Source organism: Gastrolobium bilobum, unplaced genomic scaffold (genome assembly GCF_033153095.1).
Source record: "Gastrolobium bilobum isolate Gb01-03AN ecotype WA unplaced genomic scaffold, APGP_CSIRO_Gbil_v1 utg9538, whole genome shotgun sequence".
Taxonomy (NCBI): domain Eukaryota; kingdom Viridiplantae; phylum Streptophyta; class Magnoliopsida; order Fabales; family Fabaceae; genus Gastrolobium; species Gastrolobium bilobum.
The window spans coordinates 44,254-70,725 of NW_026899424.1; the positions used below are offsets into that span (position 1 = coordinate 44,254).

The window sequence follows — 26,472 nt, forward strand, 5'->3', positions numbered from 1 at the left end:
TTGCTGTCTTTTATACCTTATTAATATTTTTAGAGGAAAAATATTATTATGAACCTAAATTGAAATTACCTAACAAACTATATGAATATAAAGACAAACAATTTTGAGTCACAAGATTGAATAAAATCTATTTATTTAACAAATTTACATTCATTTTTTTAAATAATTTCGTGTTATTAAAAAAAAAAAAAAAAAAAACTCCCATTAAAAAGATGCATTCGCGTTGCAGTAATCAACACCACAGTGGAATCTTATCTTTTCTCGTGTTAATCTCTTCTGAAATATTCCATTAACATGGAAGACAAAACTAGAAGTTACACCACCAACCTCGTGGATCCAAAAAGCGGTTTCAACACTGCTTCTAGAACCTTCCACAGCCATATGCCCCCACTCAACCTACCTCCGCCTCACGCCAACATCTCCGCCGCGGCATACACCCTCTCCCTCCGCCGCAACTCGTCCTGGTCCGACTCGGTTATCGCACTCGTCGACTCAGCCACGAGTCACCAACTCAGCTACTCAGACTTGATCCAGCGTTCAGAAACCCTGGCCACCAACCTCACCACACTCTATGGACTCACCAAAGGCCAAACCGCATTCATTCTCTCCCCAAACCTCATACAGGTTCCGATCCTCTACTTCGCGCTACTCTCTATTGGCGTGGTCGTCTCTCCCGCAAACCCAATCAGCACGCGCTCCGAGATTTCCCGCCTCGTCAACCTCTGCCAACCTGTCATCGCCTTTGCGACGTCGTTTTCCGCGCCCAAGCTCCCAAAACTCCGTCTCGGAACGATTCTCCTCGACTCGCCCGAGTTCGACTCGCTCACGACGACTACCGCGGCTTCAATCCTACGTGGCGGCGTGGATGTGAGCCAATCCGACGTGGCGGCGATTTTGTACTCGTCCGGGACCACCGGGAAGGTGAAAGGCGTTATGCTCAGGCACCGGAATTTGATGGCGTCAGTGGCGGGATACGACGCCGTTCGCGTGCGGACGGAGAGCCCCGCTGTGTACCTCTATACGGTGCCGTATTTTCACGTGTATGGTTTCACGTACTGCTTGAGGTCGGTGGCTATGATGGATACGGTGGTGGTGATGGAGAGGTTCGGTTTGGGGAAGATGCTGGACGCGGTGGAGAGATTCGGAGTGACTCACCTTGTGGCAGCGCCGCCGGTAGTGGTGGCGATGAGCAAAGACGGAGTGACGGAGGGGCACGATTTGACTTCGTTGCAAGGCGTCCGTTGTGGCGGCGCTCCGCTGGGAAAGGAAACCGTTGCGGCTTTCAAATTAAGATTCCCTGGAGTATTGCTAGTTCAGGTTTCTGTTGAACCTTCCTGCTTTAAACTTCACAATTTGAATGAAACTTCTTTTTAACACGAGGGGGTGTGGGAGAAATTGAATTTTTTAAATTTCTAGATATTATCGTAAATTTAATGTTTTCATCCTATTTTTTAAAATTAAGATTTTTAAATAATTTTTTTTTTTCTATCAAAAGTCCCTTAGTACATTTTTTTTTTTGGGTTTTGATTTTTGTCATGACATAAATTATGTTATTTTAAAAGAGATAAACACAAAAAATAAAAATTACAAGAAAGAAAATTAGTATTTTTTAATTTAAATTTTAAATAAAAAGTATTATTATATGTCTATTTCTTTTCTAAAATAACATAATTTTATATCATTTAAAATGATAAACTCTTTTTTTTTTTCAAGAAAGTTTACTAATTCCGCTTATCTAAGTGAGAATTACTTTTGATTTTTTTAATCACATATATCATTATGGTTTGAAAAAAAAAATTACCATGTTATTTTATTTAACACTGATAAATATAATTCAATTCTTTCAATTTTGTCCCTAAAAATACTATTTAATAAAATAAAACTTAAAATCTTGTCCAACTATCATTAAAAATTTAGATAATTAAAAAATTATAACATTAATAATATTAAAATTAATGCTTAAAATGATTTTACCTTAATTTGAACAAGATAAACTCCCGATGCTATGAACAAATAGAAAAAAAAGTTATGGAGAAAAAAGAATATTTGGCACGTTTTTTTTCGTTATATTGTATTGGAGTATAAATTATAAGTGGCATAATTTTATGAAGTCAAAAATTTATATCAATTTATAGTAAGATATTTCAGTTAAAATAATAAAATAAATAATTTTTATTACAGTTAATCGCTATTTAGAATTCAATTAAGTAAACATTTTTGAACGTCAAATTAATAGAAATAAAAAAATTTATTCCAGTAAAAATAATGAATTTTTTTATTGTAGTAAAAGAAGAAGATAAAATTAAAATAACGTAAAATGACAATTTATTCTTTCAGATTATAATTCTATATATTTTAGTCTTTAAATTTTGTTATTATTTGATACAAATTTTTAAAAATTTAAAGGATATTTTTTTATAATTTTATCTTATTTTTTTTGTTAATGACAAATATTGTCACACTTAAATTATGTGATAATTTTTTACCCAAACTTTTAACAAAAAAATGATTTATTTCTCTTAAACTTAAGTTAAAATGTAGTTTAATCTTGAAATTTAAAAAAATACTATAATTTTTTTAATATTGAAAAATTAATTAAAAAATAAACTGTATATATTAAAAGAATTAATAACTACATTCTATAATTTTAAAATTTGAAATCTAAAGTACACTTGATTATAAAATGAAAGATATAAGTTTGAAATCTACAGTTGGTTAAGGGTTTGGTCCATATCCTTCAAGGGCATAGGTTCAACCCCCGCTGACTGTTATGAGAACTTTGTCGGTGGGTGATATGTAATCCTTCTTAAAAATTCTCAAAGAGGTTGGGGGTCTTCCGGTGTCTAAACCTGTTTAAACTTTTGTTATACAAAAAAAAATATAAGTTTATTTTAATTTTTTCATAAAGATCACAAATGGGAAATGAAATTATAAATACATGTTTAATTTAAGAAAATATTTTTTTATTGTTTAATGACTGCTCATGGTAAATGTGCAATATTCTAAGTTTTATTTTATTAAATACTGTTTTCAAGGGGGAAATTAAAAGAATTGAATAATATTTAACAGTATTAACAAAAAGACGTGACACTTTTTGTTTTCGCAAATCATATGGGCAAAAGTGATTTTGAAGTACGCCGCAATGATATTCATATTATTTTTTTAATGTCTCTCATGTGATTGTAAAAGAAATTTTATCTCTTACATATATATAAAAGTAATATACGAATATAATTTATCTCCTATAAAAAAATCATTTTTTCGAGAAAAATATATAATATCTAAATTAAAAATAAGAGAAATATTATATTTACAATTAAATTATTTCAGATCTCTAATATTCAAATAATGAAATAAATAGGATTACATCAAAATATATGTGAAAACAAAAATTAGGATTACGTCATAATCTCAACAATAACAGTACGTACTATATACATATCTGTTTATACATCATTTTTACATTTTTTTTTAATTTTCCCCTAATAATTTTATAAATTTTCTGAGCTAATTCAATTTTGAAATGAGTACAGAATTAATACTATAAATCTTTCTAAAAATAATATTAAAAAAAATTAGATACATACTTTCACCTCGTTTATTTAACTCTTCGTTCAGAGTACACTTGGATAAGGATTCTCGTACTCCCAATTATTACATTGTGGGGAATCTGGGGATATGCGACTTCTTATTGACGTGTAATAGATATTTTTTAAATATTAACTTTATTTTTATATTGCGTCACACTATTTTATCAGGATATATGGAATTAACTTTTAGATTTTGTAAGCTCCACCTTAAGTTTTATTTTCATCCATTTATACCAATATTATTAAACCTGCACTGATCATTGACTTGGTCAGTGAGTAACTAATTGAAATGCATAATATAAATAAATGTATATTATTTATATTTTATACATAATTATATAATAAATATTTTAAATACTGTTATGACAAAGGGTCATCCTTATTAATTGCAATTTCTAAAGTAATTCTACTAAATTATATGATAAATATATTAAATGATGTTTTTTTTTTTTTTTTGTAAATTAAATGATGTTTATTAACAACAAGTAAAAATAGACTGGTGGTAAGTGGTTATGTGTCATTGTCATGATACAAGATTGAATCTCATCCGCTGCAATATATGTAATATTTTCTGTATAAACTTTCAAAAATTGGTACCATTGATACCGGGCCTATCATTTCTCTCTCCTATATTCAATTTTAATTAATAATATAAATTATACAGAGAAAGTTATATTTATCATCAACTAAGTAATATATTTATATATTTATCTCCTACAATCTAAGAAATATTAAACCATGATAAAAATAGAAAGATGAGAGATAAAATAGAGGAAGAGAAAGTGAGAGAGAAATTTTTTTTATATTAAATGACAATGTTAATTTGATTATATCCGACATTTATAAGAGAGATAATAAGATGTGATAAACTTAGTTGATAATATTAAATATAACCTCTAATCGTTATTTGAGGGAGTTTAATTCCTATAGTCATAACTTTTGAGGAGGCTGAATAAATTTAAATCTGAAACTAGATTAAACGGGTCTGGTAGCGGACACCCGTTGATATTTAAAAAAATATATTAGACTGTCATATCAAATAATTATATAGGAAGCTCTAGGTGGAGATAAAGCAAGGGAGAAGAGCAAATATTCCTTATGTTTATTGGAGTTTGTATTTGTCCACACCGAACTTTTTTACACAAATAATATTTTGTGAAGTTCACATTTTTTGAAGAAAAAAGAAAATAAAATTATGGCACGCAAAATAAATCTCTATAACATTATACAATCACTTTTTCTACAATATAATTCTTATAAAAGGGAAAAATGTTTGTCATTTTAAATCATTTTAAATGACAGAAAGTTATGTCATTTTAATAGAGATACAGACACAGAAAATTTGAATTTTAAATTAAAAAAAACTACTCAATTTCTCTCTCCCATGATTTTCGTTTTTCAATGTCTATTTCTCTCCTAAAATGACATAACTTATATCATTTAAAATGACAAACACCAAATCCCTTATAAAATCCTTATTTATTTTTTTAGAAAAATAACTAGTTAGAAGAATAATAACGTACAAATTGTTTTGTTTTAATATTTTTTATAAGCTACAGGTAAAAATAAACTAATACTAGTATCTGAAATATTATAGGGATATGGGTTAACTGAATCAACGGCTGGAGTTATCCGAACAATGGGTCCCGATGAGACTAATCGGCGGCCAGGAACAACAGGTAGACTGATAGGAGGGATGGAAGCAAAAATAGTGAACCCCAATACAGGAGAGGCCATGTTTCCTGGTGAACAGGGGGAACTCTGGCTTAGAGGACCTACAATTATGAAAGGCATGCACTTTCATGAGATTGATACAATTGTATTATTACCTGTCATTTGTGTTTTGTTTTGCGAAACTAAAGTAATAGTAATTTGTAGATTATTGCCATTAACAATGGAACATTATTGTTTTTGTGTATGGTGTTAGGGCAGGTTATGTAGGTGACCCAGAAGCAACTTCAGTAACTTTGAGGGATGGGTGGTTAAGGACAGGGGATCTCTGCTATTTCGACAATGAAGGTTTCTTGTATGTTGTAGACAGGTTGAAAGAATTGATCAAATACAAGGGTTATCAGGTAATTAATCTATCCGGTTCTTTTGTTCTACCATCCAAGTGAAGTGATGCATGATTGCCAAAATAGTGTACTTTTATGTTAGTTTTGAGAGAAATGATTGGTTTATAAATTTTTTTGTATAAATTATATTAAGTATGACCGGTTATACACTCTTAATTGAGGTATGACCGGTCATAATTAATATAATTTGTAAGAATTTGTAAAGAAATTTTTTTTAAATATAAACTTCCCCGGGTTCTAATACATTGTATGTTTTTATAGTACCAAAAAATAAAATAAAAAATACTTTGTATGTTTTTTAAGATAAAGCTTAAAAACTTGGTAAATGGGATATATATATATATATATATATATATATATATATATATATATATGGGTTTATTTTTTTTAAAGTTACTTTAGATAACTTTATCTAATCTTCATCGAAACGACGTCGTTTTGGGACGAAAATCATAGTGTTTTTGTAATTTTAATTAATTTTAAGGTTATAATAGTCTTTATCATTCTAATTTTTTTATTTTTCAACTCCAAAACGACGTCGTTTCGATGAACATTAGACAAAATTATCTAAAGTAACATTAGATACTTTTTCCCCTATATATATGGGAAAAATGTTTCTGCAGTTAATCCAGATAAGTTATCTGCATTTATTTCCAAAACGACGTCGTTTTGGTATTGAAATCTTAAAAAATTATAAATATAAAGACTATTATAACCTTGAAATAAATTAAAATTATAAAAACACCATAATTTTCGCCCCAAAACGATGTCTTATTGGTTTACTGCAGATAACTTATCTGCAGTAACTTGCAGAAAAAGCGAACCCTATATATATATAGGGGGGCCATTGATATTATTTTCTCTCTCCTTATATTTGTTTCTCTCTCCTAAATCTTCTTTCTGCAGTAACCAACAATGCTTTTCTTGTAAAATGAAAAAGATAAAACCCAAAATTTAAATGCTCTCTTTATGAGAAAAGTAATAACTATTTATATAAAAGTTATGAAATACTAAAAAACCTATTAGGATTGATTTAGTGGTAAAGAATTTGAATAATTTATATTATGTTATGTGTTCATTTTTTACTATTGTATATAAAAAGAAAATATAAAAAAAAAACTTGGAATTAATGTTTCTCTATAAAGTTAGAAATGAAATTATTTATTACAGATATAATTAGAGTGTGGGTGAGATTTTTTTTTTCTCTATTTCTCTATTTAGAAATGAAATTTTTAGTGCTCTTAGCCCCACATGGTCTTTCTATTAAATGAGTGATACTTGTATAAATTTCCTTTTTTACTCTTTTCTCTCTGTCTCTCCAGATAAGTTGTCACAATTTCATTGATTTGGACAAAGTGAAATTGCTGCTCCTGGAACACCAAAAGTCTTCTCCTCTCTCCCATTGTTCGATTATGTTTTTCGAAAATAACTTTATCTTGATTTTGTTGATAAACCTAAAAACTTTAATTTGTTTTTCCAATGTTATGAATTATGTGTCAATACCTTATTTTTATGCTATATTATATTTAATCTATCTAATTTATACAAAGGTCTGACGGATTTGGTATTTTCTGTTGCGCATTTTAGGTGGCCCCTGCAGAGCTAGAACAATTGCTCATGTCTCACCCAAAGATAAACGATGCTGCAGTTATTCCGTAATAACTTATCTTTTGATTTTTTTAATTTTTATGAAAAATGAATTTTTAGAAAATACGTTTTAGTGTTTGACATAACTTTTTTTTAAAATTATTTGGTGCCAAAGGCCCAAAAGACTTAAAAAATATAAGGTTAATGAATCAGTTAAGAAGTATTTCTAAGAAAAAAAGGAATGACTTCTACCACAAGAAAAACTTAATAAGTTTTTTTTTTTAATATTTTCTGCTCTTTCTTATTTTGAGTATCCAATACCAAAAACAACTTAATTGTAAGAGATATATTTTCAGTGAAAAATTAGTTTCTAAGAAACATATGTTGGTCAAAATATTTAGAAAATAATGTATATTCTCTTTCATATTTTCATATAATATATATAAAGAAAATAATTATTACCAAAGTTTAATAAATTGGATTGGAAATCACAATTCAGAAAGACACAAGCTTAATTTATGCTATCTACGAAAGAATGAATTACCTTTAAACATCATCAACAGATACCCTGATGAAGATGCTGGTCAAGTGCCCATGGCTTTTGTGGTAAGACAGCCTCAAAGTTCCCTGAGCGAAGCAGCAATAATAGATTTTGTAGCCAAACAGGTGCTTTTCTCTTATACCATTTTCTTTCTCCTGGTGAACTCCCATGTATACTTTATTTTTTTTGTTCCATTGAGATTTTAAGTTTTCATCCATTCTAGTTTGCATATTGAATGGAAATATATATGTATATATTTTTTGTAATTTGCTCGTGGTTGCAGGTTGCACCGTACAAGAAAATAAGGCATGTAACTTTTGTCGATTCTATACCAAAAAATGCAGCGGGAAAGATACTGAGGAAAGACTTAAAAAATAAAATTGTCCTCCATCGACCTTCCTCTAGGTTATAATGCTTAGTTTCAACCATTGGCGGAACTACATGGTTGTTTACGTGTGCAAATACAGACACAAAAAAAATTTCGTTTGAAATAACTTGAAGAGTAAAATACATTTTGGGTTCTCATCAAAAATCACAGGGCCCATTTTAATCCAAGAAAAAAAAGTTGATTTTTGGTCCTTTAAAATTCAAAATAGACACAGTTAGTCGAAATCGTGGTCTCTCTAAAATTCAAAAAAAAGCTCACGTTAGTCCCTGAAAAGGACTAACATAGGTCTATTTTAAATTTCAGAGGGATCATGAGTCGACTTTTTTCCTAAGAGATTAAATTAGGTCCCGTAATATTTGTTGAGGACCCAAAAATACTTTACTCTGGCTTAAAGTAACATTTACAAAAAATGAGATATGCGTGAAATAGCAAAGCTTGATATATGTGAATAGTTTCTTTTATCTTCTTATTTATTTTTTTTATTTTTTAATGCATTTAAAAATTTCTTTAAATTTTTTTTAGTGCGCTGCCCCCGTACCCCAACCACTAAATGTGCAGACATAAATAAAATTTTCTGAGTCCGCTCAACTCATAATGTCTTTGTTTTCGAGCAAAATTAACTGGTATTTAGTTAAATGAGAAGGATTTTATTTTTGTTTTATTAGAGTCCAGAGATGGAATCCTCTAGAAAAATTCTTTGAACTGGTCAGAAAATTTAAAAATAAATAAATAATGATGAAATGTTATTCATTTTCCATTATTATTTGGAGTCACACAATCTTATGCCATTGAATAATTTTTGTTCAATGACATTCTAACAAAATATACCATGTACTTTGAATTTTTTATCAAATAAATAAATTTTTAATATTTTTTTAAAATGGTATCTCATTTCATATTGTTCAATAAGTTAAATTTGATACTCTACTGATGTATAAAAATCGTTTATTACTATTTTTTTTATAAAAAATTGTTGAAAATATTTGCAATGCTCAACATATAGTACAACGACATGAGTATGTATGTTATAGACTCATCTATTTACTAATTTTGATCCAAAAATAAAAATAAAATCATCAAAACATGATTTTGCAGATTTTGACTAGGCTAGGATAAATGGATCCATGGTTCTCGAATTTTTGCATCCATTCTAAAAGGACCGGCTATGACTTGGTTCACTAGGTTACCCAAGAACTCAATTGACTCGTTCAAAGACTTTGCATGAACTTTTCAGCTCAACTTTGCCACCACTAAGACACACCCAATGCCAATATATGCCTTGGGTGCAGTTTAGAAAAAAAGGGAGGAGAAACATTGCGCAGTTATCTGGACCATTTTAAGGAGGCCGCTCTCAAGGTACAAAACCTGATCGAGAGCGTATAACTACACATTGCGTGACTCAGGGCTCCAAAAGCAATAAGAGAAAGCCCGGAAACCGAAAGAGAAGCAAGAGTCCAGTGCCTGAGAAGAAAAAGAAGGAGGATAGAAACCAAAGAGACGACTCCAACAACGATGAATTCTTTGATGCCGAGTTTGTTTGTAATGTGATCAGTGGAGCTCTCGGAGGAGGGGGAGATACAGTAAGTGCCAGACGAAAGTTTCTGAAAGAAGTGCTTTCGGTCAGAGATCGTCCCAAATTCAAGGAGGATCTCAGTAAACTAGATCGCCCTCTACTTTACTTCACGAAGGAAGATATGCAAGGTGTTTTGCCGGAGCACGTTGACGGGATGGTCATCACTGGAACCCTGGTAAATTGCCAGGTTAAAAAGATCTTCATAGATGCGGGAAGCAGTGCCGACATTATATCATGGGGCGCCTTAAAAAAAATGAACCTGGATGAAGAAGACATCAAACCCTGCAAAAAAACCTTGATAGCCTTTAATGGAAAAAAAACACATCTATTAAAGGCTATATAGATCTCAGGTTAACCCTAGGAACCAAAGAAGCATTCAAATCAGAACGAGTGAGATTCATAGTGGCTGATTTCCCATCTGAGTACAATATCATCCTGGGGAGACCAACCCTGCATAAATGTGACATGCTAGTCTCCACAAAGCATCAAAAGATAAAGATGGTAAGCAACAAGAATGAAATCATTACCATCCACGGAGATAAAAAAGAATCCAGAGAATGCTACTTTGAAACAGTCAAAGAAAATGAAGGCGGACACTTGAGTCCACCCCGGATTCGTTAGGGAGATGAAGCCGGCAAAAAGGCAACCCCTCATTATTCAAGAAAACCAATAAATATGGTTGAATTGGACATGAGAGAAGAATTCATTCCCAGGCCAGAACCAGATGGGGAGTTAGAAGACCTTGTGCTGGGGAAAGAACCCGTTCGATTTACTCAAATTGATAAGACCATAGATCCCCGTATCAAGGAGGAACTAACTTAGTTTCTCAAGAGCAATACAGATTTCTTCGCATGGAAGTCATCTGAGATTCCAGGCATGGATCCAACATTTTGCTGCCACAAGTTGACAATTTATCCCGGATCAGTGCTAGTAGCGCAGAAGAAAAGAAAATTGGGACCAAAAAGAAAATAGGTCTTGGAAGAGCATGTGAAGGAGTTACTGGATGCCGGGTTCATTCGTGAAATTCAATATACCACCTGGCTTGCTAATGTCGTTATGGTGAAAAAACCTAACGGAAAATGGAGGGTCTGAACGGACTACATGGATTTGAATAAAGTGTGCCCAAAGAATTCTTACCCCATGCCCAACATAGACCAGCTAGGGGACAACTCGGCTGGATACCAGTTGCTATCCTTCATGGATGCTTATTCTGGTTATAACCAGATCCCAATATATCTGAAAGATTAAGAGAAGACGACCTTTATTGCTAAAAAGACTAATTATTGTTACAACATGATGCCTTTAGGACTCAAACTCTGGGGCTACATACCAGAGGATGATGAATAAGGTGTTCGAGTATCAGCTCGACAAAAATATTGAAGTATACATCGACGATATGATCGTCAAGTCATTTAATATGACAAATCATGTCTGAGATCTGGAGCAGACATTTCAAAAACTTAAAAAATATTGCATTCGTCTGAACTCGGTAAAATGTGCGTTTGGAGTCCCAGCAGGAAAATTTTGGGGTTTTATGTTAACCCATAGGGGAATTGAAGCAAACCCCGACAAGTGCAAGGCAGTACTGGATATGAAATCTCCTCAAAGCAAGGAAGAGGTTCAACAATTGACTGGTAGACTGGCTGCATTAACTCGGTTTCTATCTAAGTCAGCTGAAAATGCCCTCCCATTCTTCAAATTGTTGAAAAAAGAAGCTGTTAAAGGCTGGAACTCGGAATATCATTTCGCGTTTGACAAAATTAAAAAATGCTTGGCAGCCCCACCAGTGCTATCTAATCCAGAACCAGGAGATACTCTGACCCTGTACTTGACTATTGGAGAAAAAGCAATAAGTGCTATCCTGGTCAAAGAAACAAGTAAAGGCCAGGAGCCAATATACTTTGTCAACAGGGCCTTACAAGGTCCCGAATTAAGATATCAAAGGCTGAAGAAAGTGGTGTTTTCCTTGCTGATTACGGCGAGAAGACTACGACCATATTTTCAAGGACAACAGATAGTGATTCGAACAAATCAACCCATACGACAGGTCTTACACAAGCCATATCTGGCTGGGAGAATGACCAATTGGGCAATTGAACTCTCTGAGTATGATATAACATATGAAAGCTGGAAAGCCATCAAGTCACAAGCTTTGGCCGACTTCATAATGGAACTTACCCCAGTTAACACGGGAATGGAAGAAGCTGAAGATGTTTGGAGGGAATATGTAGATGGATCCTCCAATGACAAAGGGAGTGGAGCTGGGATCATACTTGAAAATCCAACAGGGGTTGCAATAGAACACTCCTTGAATCTCGGCTTCCTAACATCAAACAATCAGGCAGAATATGAAGCCCTAATAGCCGGATTGATGCAGGCAAAGGAACATGGGGCTAAGAAGATTAATATCTTCAGTGACTCCCAGTTGGTGACCTCTCAAATCGAAGGAAAATACCAGGCTAAGCGTCCTCTGCTGATGAAATACCTAAACAAGGTCCGAGAAATGATGGCCGAGTTTGAAGAGGTAAGAATTACTCATATTCCTCAAGGGAAAACAGCTGAGCTGACATCTTGTCCAAACTGGAAAGTACGAAGAATCCAGGAAACCACAGAACCGTGGTCCAACAAAGTAGAGTTGAGCTGAGTGGTGTGATGATAATCACCTCGGCAAATGATTGGAGGCAACCTATAGTGGCATACCTCGAGAAATGAACATTGCCTGAAGACCTACTGGAATCAAGGAAGCTGGTCCGAGATGCAACGCAGTATGCAATAGTGGAGGATCAGCTGTATAGAAAGGGGTTGCATATCCCTATGCTGAAATGCTTGAATTCGGAAGGAGCAAAATATGTTCTGGTCGAGATACACGAAGGAATCAATGGCCAACACATGGGGGGTAAAACTTTGGCTAGAAAGGCCCTCCGAGCTGGCTATTACTGGGCAACTATGGAAGCTGACTCCAAAGAGCATGTCAAAAGATGTGATAGTTGCCAGAAACATGCCAGGCTAATTCTTTCACCTCCAGAAGAGCTAAAGTACATCTCGGCTCCATGACTCTTTTTCAAATGGGGAATGGACTTGCTGGGACCCTTCAAAGTCGCCGAAGGACAGTTGAAGTGGCTAATTGTAGCCGTAGATTACTTCACTAAATGGATAGAAGCAGAACCCATTACCACAATAACCTCGACTAGGGTGCAAAGATTCTTTGAAAGAAATATTGTTTCTAGATTTAGAATACCAGTTGAGATGGTAACCGACAATGGAACACAATTTGCTGATGAAAAGTTCCAAGAGTTAATAAAAGACTTAAAAGTCAGACAACGCTTCGCATCTGTGGAACACCCGCAATCAAATAGGCAAGCCGAAGCAGCAAACAAGGTAATTGTTGATGGGCTCAAAAAACGAATGATGGATGCCAAGGAAAGCTGGGTTCATCAGTTGTATTTTGTTCTTTAGGGATGCAGAACAAGTACCCAAACAACAACAGGGGAAACCTCTTTCAGGTTGACCTATGAGTGTGTAAGAACCCGCACCGTTAAATTAGGAATTTAATTAATTTAATTAATTTAATTAATATACTTATGATATTAGGAAATAATTCCATAATTGACCTTGAATAATTATGAGAGAGCTTAAATAATTATAGTAAGTGATTAATAATGTTGAAAGTCCCTTTTCTGATGAAAAGTGCAGATACCGGTTCTGCTTCACGGTATAAATGCGTACCAATGAAGTATCCCGAAAAATTATGAAAAGTATTTATATATCACTAGAATAATATCTAAGACAAGTATAACAAGTTTGGAGTCAAAATAATGAGAACTGGCATCAGGACAGATATCGGCTACGTAAAAGCGCGTACCGGCAAAGTGCTGCAAAAAATAAAATACAAATATGACAAATCTTAGAAAAATGGCTAGGTTCAGAATCCAAAGTTTGGGATTAAAATGCTAAGCGTAGCTATTAGTGCTAAACTGTGTGTTTAAACTTAAACGGACTATAAATACACATTTTGCACAAAGCCCTAGGCCATAATCAGTTGCTACGTGGGTTTTCTTCTGAACCTTGAGTCTCCAAGCTGCCGACTTCCTCTTCTTCATGAACACTCAACAAAAACCCATCCTTTCTCTTTGATTCTTCCTCCAAATGTGGTAAACACCTGGGTGTGTGATTGGTGAGGGAGAAAGGTGCATCATTCTGAGTGTGTGACTACTGTGAGTTGTGGTTAGGGGCTGTGTGTTTCAATTTATGTTGGGGAAGCCATTTACATGTCATTGGAGGCTTCAAGAAGCCAATTTTTGTTGGGAAAGGACCTTGCTTGCTTGTCACTTTCGTGCTCCCAAAGTGGTAGACCATTGGAGCTAACTTGAAAGCTCCAAGAGCAACCTTGGCCTCTGTTTTAAGCCTTTGGGGTATGTTCCTTACTTTTGATCATGAGTTTCCTTGATAAAAGAGGAGTCTTGTCATGTTTAATGAGTTGATTAAGTAACTAGCATGTGTACTGGCCTAAATATGTCTAAAAATGGATTCTTGGACGTATAGAAATGTTAAAAGATGAACCTTTGAGTGATATCTACGCGAAAATGCAAAACTGCATTCTGTCGTGAAATATCCGGATATGATATCCGGATATTGATATCCAGATATGGAGTTTGTGATATCCAGATATGGAGTTTGTGATATCCGGATATGGATATCCGGATATGGCCCCGACAAATATCCGAATATTCTGGGAATTTCGAGTTGGTCATTGTTCTGTTCATACAGAATGGTATTTTGGGATTGTGGACCCCTGATTGGTTAAGTTGAACCTCTGTAATAATTGAACCAAGTCAGAATCACTTAGATTAAGGGCTTATGGCTTTGGGAGAAGCCTTATAGCATGAAACGTAAAAAAAAATGTTGTCATAATGAAATGAACCTTAAAGAGTATGGATATTGATGATGTTTCTGGTCTAAACAGATTGTAATTGTGCGGTGTTTGGACTTTGGACTGTTGTGGACTCATTTGTGGATTGATAGCTTGAAAGGTAAGCTTCTGGTCCTCGGATTGATCTGTTGCTTGTTCCACCGACCTCCATGGGAGGGTGGTTTATATGCCTGTATGCTTTTATGAAAATGAAATATGCATTGATATATGCCTGAGATATGTTAAATTAACTGTTGATGTAATGTATGAGTGTGATGTTGATTACTTACACGATCAGGCTGCGACCCTGGTGTGTAAGGCATAAGGTTGCAACCCTTATGTTTAGATAGGTCGCAGACGTGCATAATCCCTATCCTGTTCCCTGGCCAGTCGAATCGCATTTGCATACATCACATGATTAATGAGTTGTAGTACTTGGCTCGCTGAGCAAGAAATATGTTGTCATTATTTAAATGCTTTAACATGAACATGCATTGTAATTACTATTTTTGAACTTATATTTATACTTGTAAGTGAGCTTGGGTCGGAAGAGTCCTGGAGGACCCCTTGCCTTACTGAGATTTCTTTTTAGAGATCTCACCCCACGTTTGGGGCACATTTTCAGGTTCAGGTACCTCGAGGGTTGATACCTCGGACGTCAGGAGGCCGGAGCTTAGTTGACTGATGTATGCCTGTTTATGCCGATCTGCTTGGATGATGATTTATTTTTTATGGTCATTATATTGTTATTTGAGCCGATATTCTGTTGGGCTTTGTTGCCTTATTTGGTGTGCATGGAGATTGTCCATGACACATTGCCTTGACTTTGTTTATTTGGATTTGATTTGTATAATGTATCATTATACTGTCTGAACTACGTGTTATAGATCTGTGACTTAGATACACATTTATATATGAGGTTATTCAGTTAGTTATATTATTGCAATTTACATACAGGCAATGTTTTGAAAAGGATTAAGTAATCAACTTGGTTAATAAGAATGACGTCATAATTGAAAAGAAAAAAAGTTGGCTTCTGCATATAATTGAGTTGCGCTTAATATCGTATCATGATAACAATCCGGGTATACACGAGGTGTTACAGGGTGCGAAGCTATGATTCCGGTGGAAATAGGGGAACCATCTTGGAGAAGGATGAATGCTATCAAGCAGAATGAAGAAGGGAATAGCAAGCTACTGACTACTGATTTGGATCTCGTTGACGAAGCCAGAGTCACGGCTCACTGTCGGGATATGATGGCCAAACAACTAATAGCAGCTAGATACAACAAGAAGGTGAGACCAAGGGTGTTTGCGAAAAATAACCTGGTACTCAGAAGGGCAGACATTGGCAATAAGAATGCCAGAGATGGAAAGCTAGCTGCAAACTGGGAAGGCCCTTACCGAGTTAAAGAAAAGCTTGGAAGAGGAGCCTATGTCCTGGAAACCACAAAAGGCAAAGAAATCAAAAGAACTTGGAACGCGGATAAACTGAAAATGTATTACAGTTAAATTTGGCATCCACCTTCTGAATATTTGAAGTATTTCTTAGGCGAATTATTTTCCTTTTTAGTGACTTGACTAAAGCCGAATATGTCAGAAAATTCATGTAATCAGCAAATTTTATATCAATAAATGAGAAATTTTCTTTTCTGAAATTTATCCTTGTTCAAGTATGATGCATCAACATGAATTCTGAGATATAAGTGCAATTTGTCATGCTGACTCTGATTAAGTCGAAATACTCCTTACTTAGGTAGAAACACCAGTGGGGTATGTGACAATACTGCCTTTATCTTGGATAAAACCAGTTTGTAATACCCGAGTTATGATGAAAGGAGACAGTGATCACCTTCATTAATGCTGACTTAACAAAATGTTAAGTTAAATCAAACATGTGTCATGGAGAGTGACAAAAAGCAAAATCCGTATAATGCCTTTTGACCTCGGCCAGGTCAACGAATAGGAACTCGAGAAATATGCATCTGAGTTGAAAATATAATCCATCTTGGATGGAGGAAAATTTTGGAAAGGTTTAAAATACTTGGGAAATTGTCTAAGTTATAAACCTAGATAACAGATGTGCAAAATCTGTTTATCAAATCAAGAAAATGCCAAGTGCTTAGAAGTGTTGAAAAATGCTAAAGACTTCAAATAACCCAAAAATACTCAGAAAAATATATCTAAGTTATCTGGGAGGCACACGATGCAAAAGAAAAAGTATGAAGCGAGATCATCCAGCAACATGAAATAAAATATCAGAAGTTAAAATAGAAACCAGAGAATACCCCGACAATATTCATGACAAATTAAAAAGGGGCTCAAGGGCCCCAACAAAAGGAAAATTACAACTATTAACCGGCATCCCGACCCTTCACTCAGCAGGGGTAGCTGGAGTCTCCACTTGCACTGCTGGAACCTCAGTAGGCTGATTGGTCACCTCCTCACCCCTTCAATTATGATCACCTCTCCCTCAACTTGAGTGACTGAGTCACCGGCTGGAGATGCAGGGGGAGGAGGAACGATTTGCCCATTGCTGACATAGGCCCGGGAATGCAAGCCGACCATGTTAAACTGCAGATCCGGATTGAGGACCTTAAGTTGACTTAAGGCATTATTGAAGGAACCGGTAACGGATTTTTCCAGTTCACCCTGGAAAAGCTGGGCATTATCCTTGGCTTCCTTCAATTTTCCCTCAAACTCCTCATACCTTATTTTAAAATCCTTCATACTATGACAGTTGCTGGCATGCAAGTATTGAAGCTGATTGTTTTCCCGTTGAAGGTTGGTAAAGTCTTCCTTCACTTTGGCCAGATCTACAACGGTTTGGTCATCATCATTCTTAAAGGAGGAGAAATCTTCCTTCTCCTTGACCAACTCAGCAACAGTCTTCGCCCTCTTCTCCCGGGATGCATTCACCTCATTGAGGGTACGAAGTTATTTATGCTTTAAAGAAAGCAAAGGCATTGCCATTGTGGCCATCTTCATGCAGCTGAGTTCCATCTCCTCCAATTCCCTAATCTGGGATGTAGTAAAAGGAGATGAGTTGAAGAATTTCTCTGGAGGACAAACAGCCGAAGAACACCACTTATCCCGGACTGCCATAGAGCATGTTTGGCTAGCCCAGTTGTTGAGGGAGGGGTAGGAGTCTTGGTCACTTGTTGAGAGGAGGTTGGTGCACCCATATCAGTAGGGTTTCCCTTAGTCTTATCGCTAACAGTAACATCATGGCCTTTGTCAGCCGGGATCCCCTTGGCCTTGTCAGCAGTAGTAGCAGCAGGCTTCTTGGTCTTGAGGTCTGAGGCTTTCTTTTTCCTGGTTGTCGAATCGACAACAGCAGACACATCGTTCGCATTTATCTCGGACGTTGTATTTAAAACTTCATAAATTACCCAAGGAAATTGGGCTACTAAGGCGGCAGAAGGAGACTCGGAATCTGACTCAGCAAAACGAGTCTCCTCTACAATCTCTGGTGGAGATGATGCCATAAATACCTAAAACAAGAAGAAGAACTGAATTAGAAGGACAAAATTGGCATACCTGAATCAAAATAGTTACTAGATGAAGAGTCCCTAGAGGATGAGGAGGTTGGTTTGTCGTAGATTGTGATTGGATCATATGCCTCACCAGAAGCAGAGGTACATCCCAGAACACCTCCATGCCGACAGCTAGCCAAAGTAGACTCGGCTAAAGAAAGATAAACCAGATTTGCAAGGACCGATTTTCTGGACGTGGGAAGATGGTGGAAGACCCTGACTGACTGATGGAGCTTTAGGATTTGTTATAGATGAAACAATGGAAGGTTTATGACTGGTTTGAGGAGAATATTGGGAAACACGTCTATTCAAAGAAAGATGACTCCTACCCTGCCGGGAAGAGCCACGACCCCGGCTCTCGCCTAGAACTTGACTCGATAAACCAGATTTCTTTCGGGACCTACCACCACAATAGCCACAGCGCATGGCCTCACGGTCTTCCTCTTCAGTTCTGGGAATCCCCCAGAACAAAAGTCGATCCCCAAGAGGGACTTTCTTTAACAACTCGGATTCTTCCTCCTCCTTCCCTTCATGATGCAGAACAGAAGAAGGGGGCTTTTTCCCTCTCATCAGGGTATAAATTGAAACGACACCAAATTCAAAATAACAAGCAAGGAAACGAAAATGGAGGAAAGTACAGGCCAAAATGCCAAAAGTTCAAAGAACGTGTATCATTCAAGAAGAGCAAAATATTGGTACAACAAAGAAAAAAAAGCAATCAGCAAGCAATTTGCTAGAATGACATGCGAAGAACAACAAATCCAAAACAGAAATGGTGCATGTCCAAAAACCAAATGGCCAAATGCAGATTACTGAAGAAGAAAATAAGGAAAGTTTGGAGGAAAGCAAGAATACCTGAATGAAGAAGATAAACTTGCAAGAATAGGCGAAAAGGTGCTTCCAGATGTTAGCGCTCAAGGAGTTTGGGCAAAGAAGGACTTTAGCATAATGCCTAAAATGAAGTGAAAAAAGAAGATGCAAGTTTATATACTCTTAAGTGGTAACCGCAACAGTTACGAATTGCAAAGGTCAAGGGCATAGAGGTCATTACATCCTAAAAGTAATGATTAGATGCCTGAAGCGACGTATGCATTAAATGTGCACGAAATGCGAAAATGGCAAAAAATGGCTGCAGGACGCTAACAAATGTGACAAGTAGCACGTGTCAGAATAAAATGATTGTTGACGATAAGTCAGCAAGTAAAGCTGAAAGCACTCATACGAGGTTCAAGAAACGGACATCTAGACACAGTAATATTTAGCCGAGTTACAAGGATGATGTGCTTGGGGGCAACTCGCCAGTTGAATTCCAACAACTCAAGCTCATTCATCACCTGGCTACACATGTACAGTATCTTGCCGGGTTCATGCTTAACACCCCAGATAAGGGACCGTGAAAAATCAATCCTGGTTCCAGAGGAAAGTTGTAAGCTCAGAACACATGTGAAAACATGTGCGTAAGGAATGATGCTTGGGGGCAACTCGTCAGTTGGACCACAAGAACTCAAGCTCATTGCCAACTCGGTTTAGGGAATACGTGTGATATCTTCCCGGGTTCGCGTTTAACCTGCCGAGATAAGGGGCAATAAGGACCCCAATTGAAAAAAATCCTAAGATGCAAGGAGCATATATGCAAAGAGTTCACAAAAATCAAACGCTCTCAGTAGAAAATCTGAACCAAAGTACAAAGGAGTTCACCCCAACAACCGGGACATCCGGGTAGCTTGGCTAAGGGACAACTGTTATGGACCCGTATAAGGGGCCATTGATTGATAGGACCAACAAGGGGTAATCTAAGATTTAAATAAAGCATAACTATGGAAAGATATCCATCAAGGATACTAATCCTAATACGACAACACGACAGATGGGCTTCGACCCTTATCAGAGGCACTAAAGGTCCATATTCTACTACCCACAGGTAAATCCTATAAGTAAGAGGTAAAACCCAAAGGTATGTTACGCTCTCTCTCTCTCTCTCTCTCTCTCTCTCTCTCTCTTACTATTATGTTGTCACTGTGCGCACGCACATACCCCCATTGGCAAAGCCGTTGTTTGTTTACTGTGCACAGTGATCTACTTGAATCAAAGGTATCTCCTTCATAGATACCTTGGAGAGGGCACTACATCCAAGATCAACATACCAGTCTATTGGACTGGACATCTCTGTCTCTAGGACAGAACAAAAACTAGTACTAAAATAAGGATTACATCAAAATAACAAATTTTGTAAAAAATAAAATTAGGACTACGTCAAAATCTCAAGAATAACCGTACATACTGCATACATATCACTTTATATATGCACAATTTTTACATTAAAGTTGGTTTTGCTTTTTCCATATTACACTTCTATTCTCATACAACCAATTATAGGAATGTGGGGATATGGACTTCTTATTGGTAGAGGTGGCAATATCGATTGAGTCTGGCGGGTCAACCCGTCAACTCGCCAAAACGGGGCGGGTTAGGTTGAGGTTTTCAACCCACCAACCCATTTCAACCTACCTCGCCTAAAAGTGGGTCAAAACTGGTTCAATCTGCTGCAGGGCGGGTTGACTAGCTGGGTTATAATTTTTTTTTACAATTAAATAGTATTTCATTTGTGATTAAATTTTTGTAATATCCAAAAAAATTTATTATCTTAGTACTCCCTAGAAAAAATAAAGAATAAAAATTTTATTTATGACAAATTTTATCTATATATGGAGACAAAAGAGTTCCTAAAAAATGTTTATCTGATTAGTATACATTTAAGATTTCTGGAAAAAATTAAGAGAAATGTGAAATAAAATAAAATAATATTAGAAAAATTCATAAAATATAATTTATTTTTAAATTTTAATTTATTTTTTTAATTGGCGGGATGGTGGGTTGACCTGCCAACACACCAACCCACCATAAAATGGGGTGAGTTCATTTTTTCAGCCCATATTTAATGGCGGACCAACCCGCCCCGTCCGTTTTTGGGGGATTGGTGGCGGGTCGGGACGGGCCAACCTATATTACCACCCCTACTTATAGGCATGTAATAAACATTTTTCATATATTAACTTTATTTTTTATATTGCGTCCACTATTTTACCAGAACAAATGGAATTAGTTTTAAGATTTTGTAAGCTCCACCGTAAGTTTTATTTTCATCCACAAATACTGTAATAATTTTTATACTATCATAAAATTGTTATTATACTCAAACTCATTTAATAGTATTAAAATAAATATTAATATAATATAAAACATTAAAATGTATTCAAGAGTTTTTTATCTACTGGCGATTGGGTTTAATACCTGATAATCGCAACTCCTCGAAAGGCAGAAAAAAATTTGAAACTGGATTAAACGAGTCTGTTATTGATATATAAAAAAATATTAAACTGTCATTCTAAATATTCAAGAGGCTTTGGGTGGAGATAAAACAATGAACATGAACAAATACGATTATTACTTTTTTTTTTTTAAAAAAAGTAGTTAAAAGAAAATTAACGTACAAATTGCTTTGTTTTAATTTTTTTTATAAGCTACAGGTAAAAATAAACTGAGAGATTTGGGTTAACTGAATCAACGTCCGGAGTTATCTGAACAATGGGTTCCGATGAGACTAACCGGCCAAGAACAACAGGTAGACTGGTAGGTTATGTTACACTGACATCGGATGCGGGACACAACACGATACGATATTCCTATATGTTAACTCTAAAAAATGTTAGACGACATGTTAAGACACGTTTTGATATTAAATAATTTTTTTAATTTATATAGTGTATATTATATTTAATTTTCAATAATTTAATAAAAAATGAAACTAAACTTATAATATATAATCATCAATTTTGCAAAGAAATATAAGATGTAAATATTTACTATTATATTTTCAAATTGAAAATCTCTTATACACTCCAGTTATATTTATTCGGTGTCTATTTTTAATTTTTATTATATCAGTTTGGTAAAACATCGATCAATTTTTTTATGATATGTAATGAAATTTCAAATATTATGGATGTCGAAGAGTGTTAGTGTCGATGATAGGATGAAACCTATCAGACAAGTAGAGATGAGAAGAGAAGATAGAAAATTGGGGAGAAAGAAGAGGGAAATTTTATTTCAATATTCAACAAAACTATACATTAGTTATCTTTCCCTTTTATACCAACATGCAACAATGTAACTGAAAGTATACAACCTATACAGTATTCTCTACTACTTTGTGTACAAGATCATCTTGTTGTCCAATCGTATCCTTCCTCTTCAAATCGTGATGGTCTCTTCCTTATTCTTCTAGATCTCTCGTCTTCTTCTGTTAAGTCTCGGTCAACTTCACTCAATCCCCTTTCATTGTTAAGCACCGCTGGTAGCGTCCTTGGCTGAAGGTTCTCGATTCTGTTTGGAATTGCTTCTTGGGCTTGGTTCTCTAATATACTGTTTGATGGGTCAATATCTATTGGGCTGCTTGTTGTGCTTGATGGGCCTAGGCTCATATCAATACCTGCCCCATTAGAAACAACCTTGTCCTCAAGGTTGAAGGTAAGATATTGATGCAGAAAGTCATCCCAAGTTTCCCATGTAGTAAAATCAGGGAATATCCCCTCCCAAAGGACCTGAACTTCTGCTGTTGATGGGGTGCTGTCTTCATTCCAACGGGTTGCTAATATGAGTTTTGGTTCCAGCACTGGCAAATTGCTGGTGAATACTTCGGGCAAGGGAAAAGGAGTGATATCCAAGTCTCCTTGGTACGGTTTCAGCAATGAAACATGAAATGTATGATGTATTCTAGCATGGCTTGGTAATTTCAACATATAGGCAACTTTGCCTACCCGTTTCAGAATTTCAAAGGGTCCAAAATAACGTTTGGACAGCTTAAAAGAAGCCCTGCTTGAGACAGAAGATTGACGATAAGGCTGTAAGTGTACCCAAACCAAATCACCAACTGCATAATGTATATCTCTTCGGTGTTTGTCAGCTGTGCTCTTCATGACACCCTGTGCTTTCTGCAAATTCTCCTTTAATTGCTGCAGAATGGCTTGTCGATCCCTTAAGACTTGATCAACTTCAACAAAAACAGCAGGAGAAGAGACATAGTCTAAAAGGGAAGGTGGTTCCCTCCCATAAACAACCTTGAAGGGAGACATACCTGCTGAGACATGAAAAGAAGTATTGTAACACAGTTCATCCCAATGAAGAATTTTAGACCATCTGTGAGGAAAATCAGCAACAAAACAGCGAAAGTACTGCTCTAAGACTCTATTGACCACTTCTGATTGGCCATCAGATTGTGGATGATAGGCAGTGGAGAGACGTAGGCAAGTACCACTAAGCTGAAATAGCTCTGTCCAGAAGCGACTAAGAAAAATAGGATCGCGATCAGATATGATTGATCGAGGCACACCATGTAGTTTACAAATCATTTGGGTAAAGAGGTCTGCAACCTTTGCAGCAGTATATTTGCGAGGCAAAACCCCAAAGTGGGCTTGTTTAGACAAGCGGTCTACTACAACCAGGGTTGTTGTGTAACCATAAGACATTGGAAGACCAGTGATAAAATCCATGGACACATCCTCCCAAATTCTCTCAGGAACGGGGATGGGTTGTAGTGGTCCAGCTGGTGCTTGTGTAGAGTACTTAACCTGTTGGCAGGTGACACAAGATTTGACAAATTTCTGAACATCGTGCTTCTGTCCGGGCCAAGTAAAATTTGCAGCTGTGCGAGCCATGGTTTTCTGGATTCCTGAATGACCACTTGATAATGTTGCATGGTTTTCATATAAAATCTAAGGAATCAAGGGTGAAGTAAAATCCAACAATAATTTCCCTTTTTTTAACAGCAGCCCATCTCTGATTTCCAGGTCTGTGTGTGTCTCTGGATGAGTTGCCAACTCTTGGTATTGCTGAATGAAAAAATCAGATTGTTGAGGGATGGGTGGTTAAGGGCACAGAGGAACTCAGGTATTTTGACAATGAGGGTTTCATGTATGTTGTAAAACGGTTAAAAGAATTGATCACATACAAGGGCTACCAGGTAATTAATTTATCTGGTTCTCTTGTTCTTCCATCCAAGTGAAGTGATGCATGGTTGCCAAAATAGTGTACTTTTATGTTAGTTCTAATACTTCGTACGTTTTGAGATAAAGCTTAAAAACTTGGTAAATGGTAAAATGTATGTAAAATTTAAGTGCTCTCTTTATGAGAAGAATAATAACTAAACTCTTTCATATAAATGTTGTGAAATATAAAAAGAAAAGTTGGGATTAATATTTCGCCATCAACTTAGAGATGAAGTTATTTTGTGTATATAGGAATAGGATATTGTAACAACCAATTAGGGTTACTACCAATGTTACTACCAATCAATTTTACCGTTAGATCGATTATGTTGATCCAACGATTATATTTATTTTCATCTTTGTATGATTATGATTGTCCATATTTAATGTGAAAGCATTAAATATGAAAGGTGAAAATAAATATAAAGTATTAAATATGGGAGATTATAACCATACAAAGATGGAAGTAAATATAACCGTTAGATCAAATAATCGATCTAACGGTGAAATTGATTGATAGTAATATTAGTAGTAACCCTAATTGATTGTTACAATATCCTACCACACACACACACACACACATATATATATGGGCTTACATTTCTGCAACTGTTGTACGTGCAGCAATCAAATACTTGTCATATATATACTTGAAAGCATTAAATGCGGGGAATCATAACCATACAAAGGATGAAAGCATCAAATATGGAGAATCATAACCATACACCTATCATTGTTGTACGTAAAGCGACTGCAGAAATGATTTTACCATATATATATATATATATATATATATATATATATATATATATATATATGGGATTTATTAGTCTGTTGCAACCTAGGGTTGCAGAGAAAGGAGACAAAGGAAGATTTGAGAAGAAAAGAGAAAAGAATCGTTTTATTTCATCTGTCCTTGTTTACATCTCAGTTCTGTATATTTATACATGTTATTCCTTACACGAAAGAGTATTACTCTAACTAACTAACAACCGTTTAACACGTTCCAAGGGATTGACCGCTTTAGTTGCCACGTTACATTTTCATGTGAAGTCACGTGCCCAGGCTGATGCTCCACGTAAGCGGTTGGATGTTCTAAGTGTTGTATCATTGCCCTCCCCAACGACAGAGACCTTGTCCTCAATGTCTATATGAGGATATGCCCTTCTCAGCTCACCTTCAAACTCCCATGTTGTATCCTCAAGGACAACTTGCGACCATTGAACCAAAAACTTACGTTGGTTCTTGTGTCTGCCTTGCTCCATTTTGCTTCCGAGTACGACTATTGGTTGTTGTACAAGACGATTGTCTATGGATTCCAATGGCAATGAAAGAGTAGATGCTGATGGATCACCATGGAATTTCTGCAGCACCGAAATATGAAATACGGGATGGATACGAGATCCTTCCGGAAGTTGAACTTTGTAAGCTACAGGTCCTACCATTGCTGTTATTGGAAATGGACCAAGAAACGTTTTGCCAGTTTGTGGCTGGAACGTTTGGCCACTGATATTTGGCGATAAGGCTGCAACTTTACTAACACATAGTCCCCTATATTGAATGAACGATCATGGCAGTGTTCTATCTGCAAGGTTCTTCATTATGTTTTGAGCCCTCATCAAATTCTGCTTGAGGCAAATCAACATGGTGGAACGATCAGCAAGTATAGTGTCAACTGCTTCCAGCTTCAATAGACCACGCGGATAGTGGGGAATGGACGGTGGAAGACGACCATATAGTGCTTGGAATGGTGACATTTCAATTGATGAATGTACTGCTGAATTGTAATGAAACTCAGCCCATGGAAGAAGAGAAGACCACGAAGCATGTTGCTCATAACAATAAGCTCACAGGTACTGTTCTAAATAGCAATTTGTAACTTCAGTTTGACCATCTGATTGTGGATGGTAAGTTGTGCTCATGTGCAACTTCGTGCCACTGAGACGAAAAAGACTCTGCCAAAATTAGCTCAGAAATATGTTGTCACGGTCAGAAACCAAGGACCTTGGGAATCCATGAGATTTCACGATGATCTCAATGAACAATTGAGCAACTATAGCTGCTGCGAAGGCTGATGGCAGAGCTCCAAAGTGTGCATACTTTGTTAGTCTATCTACCACCACTAAAACTGCAGAAAATCTTTTTGATAATGGCAAGCCTGTTATGAAGTCAAGGGTCAAGTCATCAAAAGCAGGTTCAGGTATAGGCAACAGTTGAAGGAGACCAGCT

General features: G+C 35.8%; 1 protein-coding gene across 3 annotated transcripts; it reads left to right on the top strand.

Annotated features, from left to right (window-relative positions):
• Window positions 1-174: 174 nt before the first annotated feature.
• Window positions 175-15,541, top strand: LOC133290405 (4-coumarate--CoA ligase-like 9). 3 transcript variants are annotated; one of them, XM_061488482.1, is made up of 7 exons: window positions 175-1,317; window positions 5,188-5,380; window positions 5,523-5,665; window positions 7,253-7,320; window positions 7,816-7,918; window positions 14,718-14,784; window positions 15,289-15,541. In XM_061488482.1, exons 1-7 carry the CDS (start codon window positions 295-297, stop codon window positions 15,342-15,344), a joined length of 1,653 nt encoding a protein of 550 aa, XP_061344466.1. In that variant the 5' UTR covers window positions 175-294; the 3' UTR covers window positions 15,345-15,541. The 3 variants fall into 3 exon arrangements, with proteins under 3 accessions (XP_061344466.1, XP_061344467.1, XP_061344465.1); XM_061488483.1 differs by lacking the exon at window positions 14,718-14,784; XM_061488481.1 differs by lacking the exons at window positions 14,718-14,784; window positions 15,289-15,541 and adding an exon at window positions 8,077-8,653.
• Window positions 15,542-26,472: the final 10,931 nt, after the last annotated feature.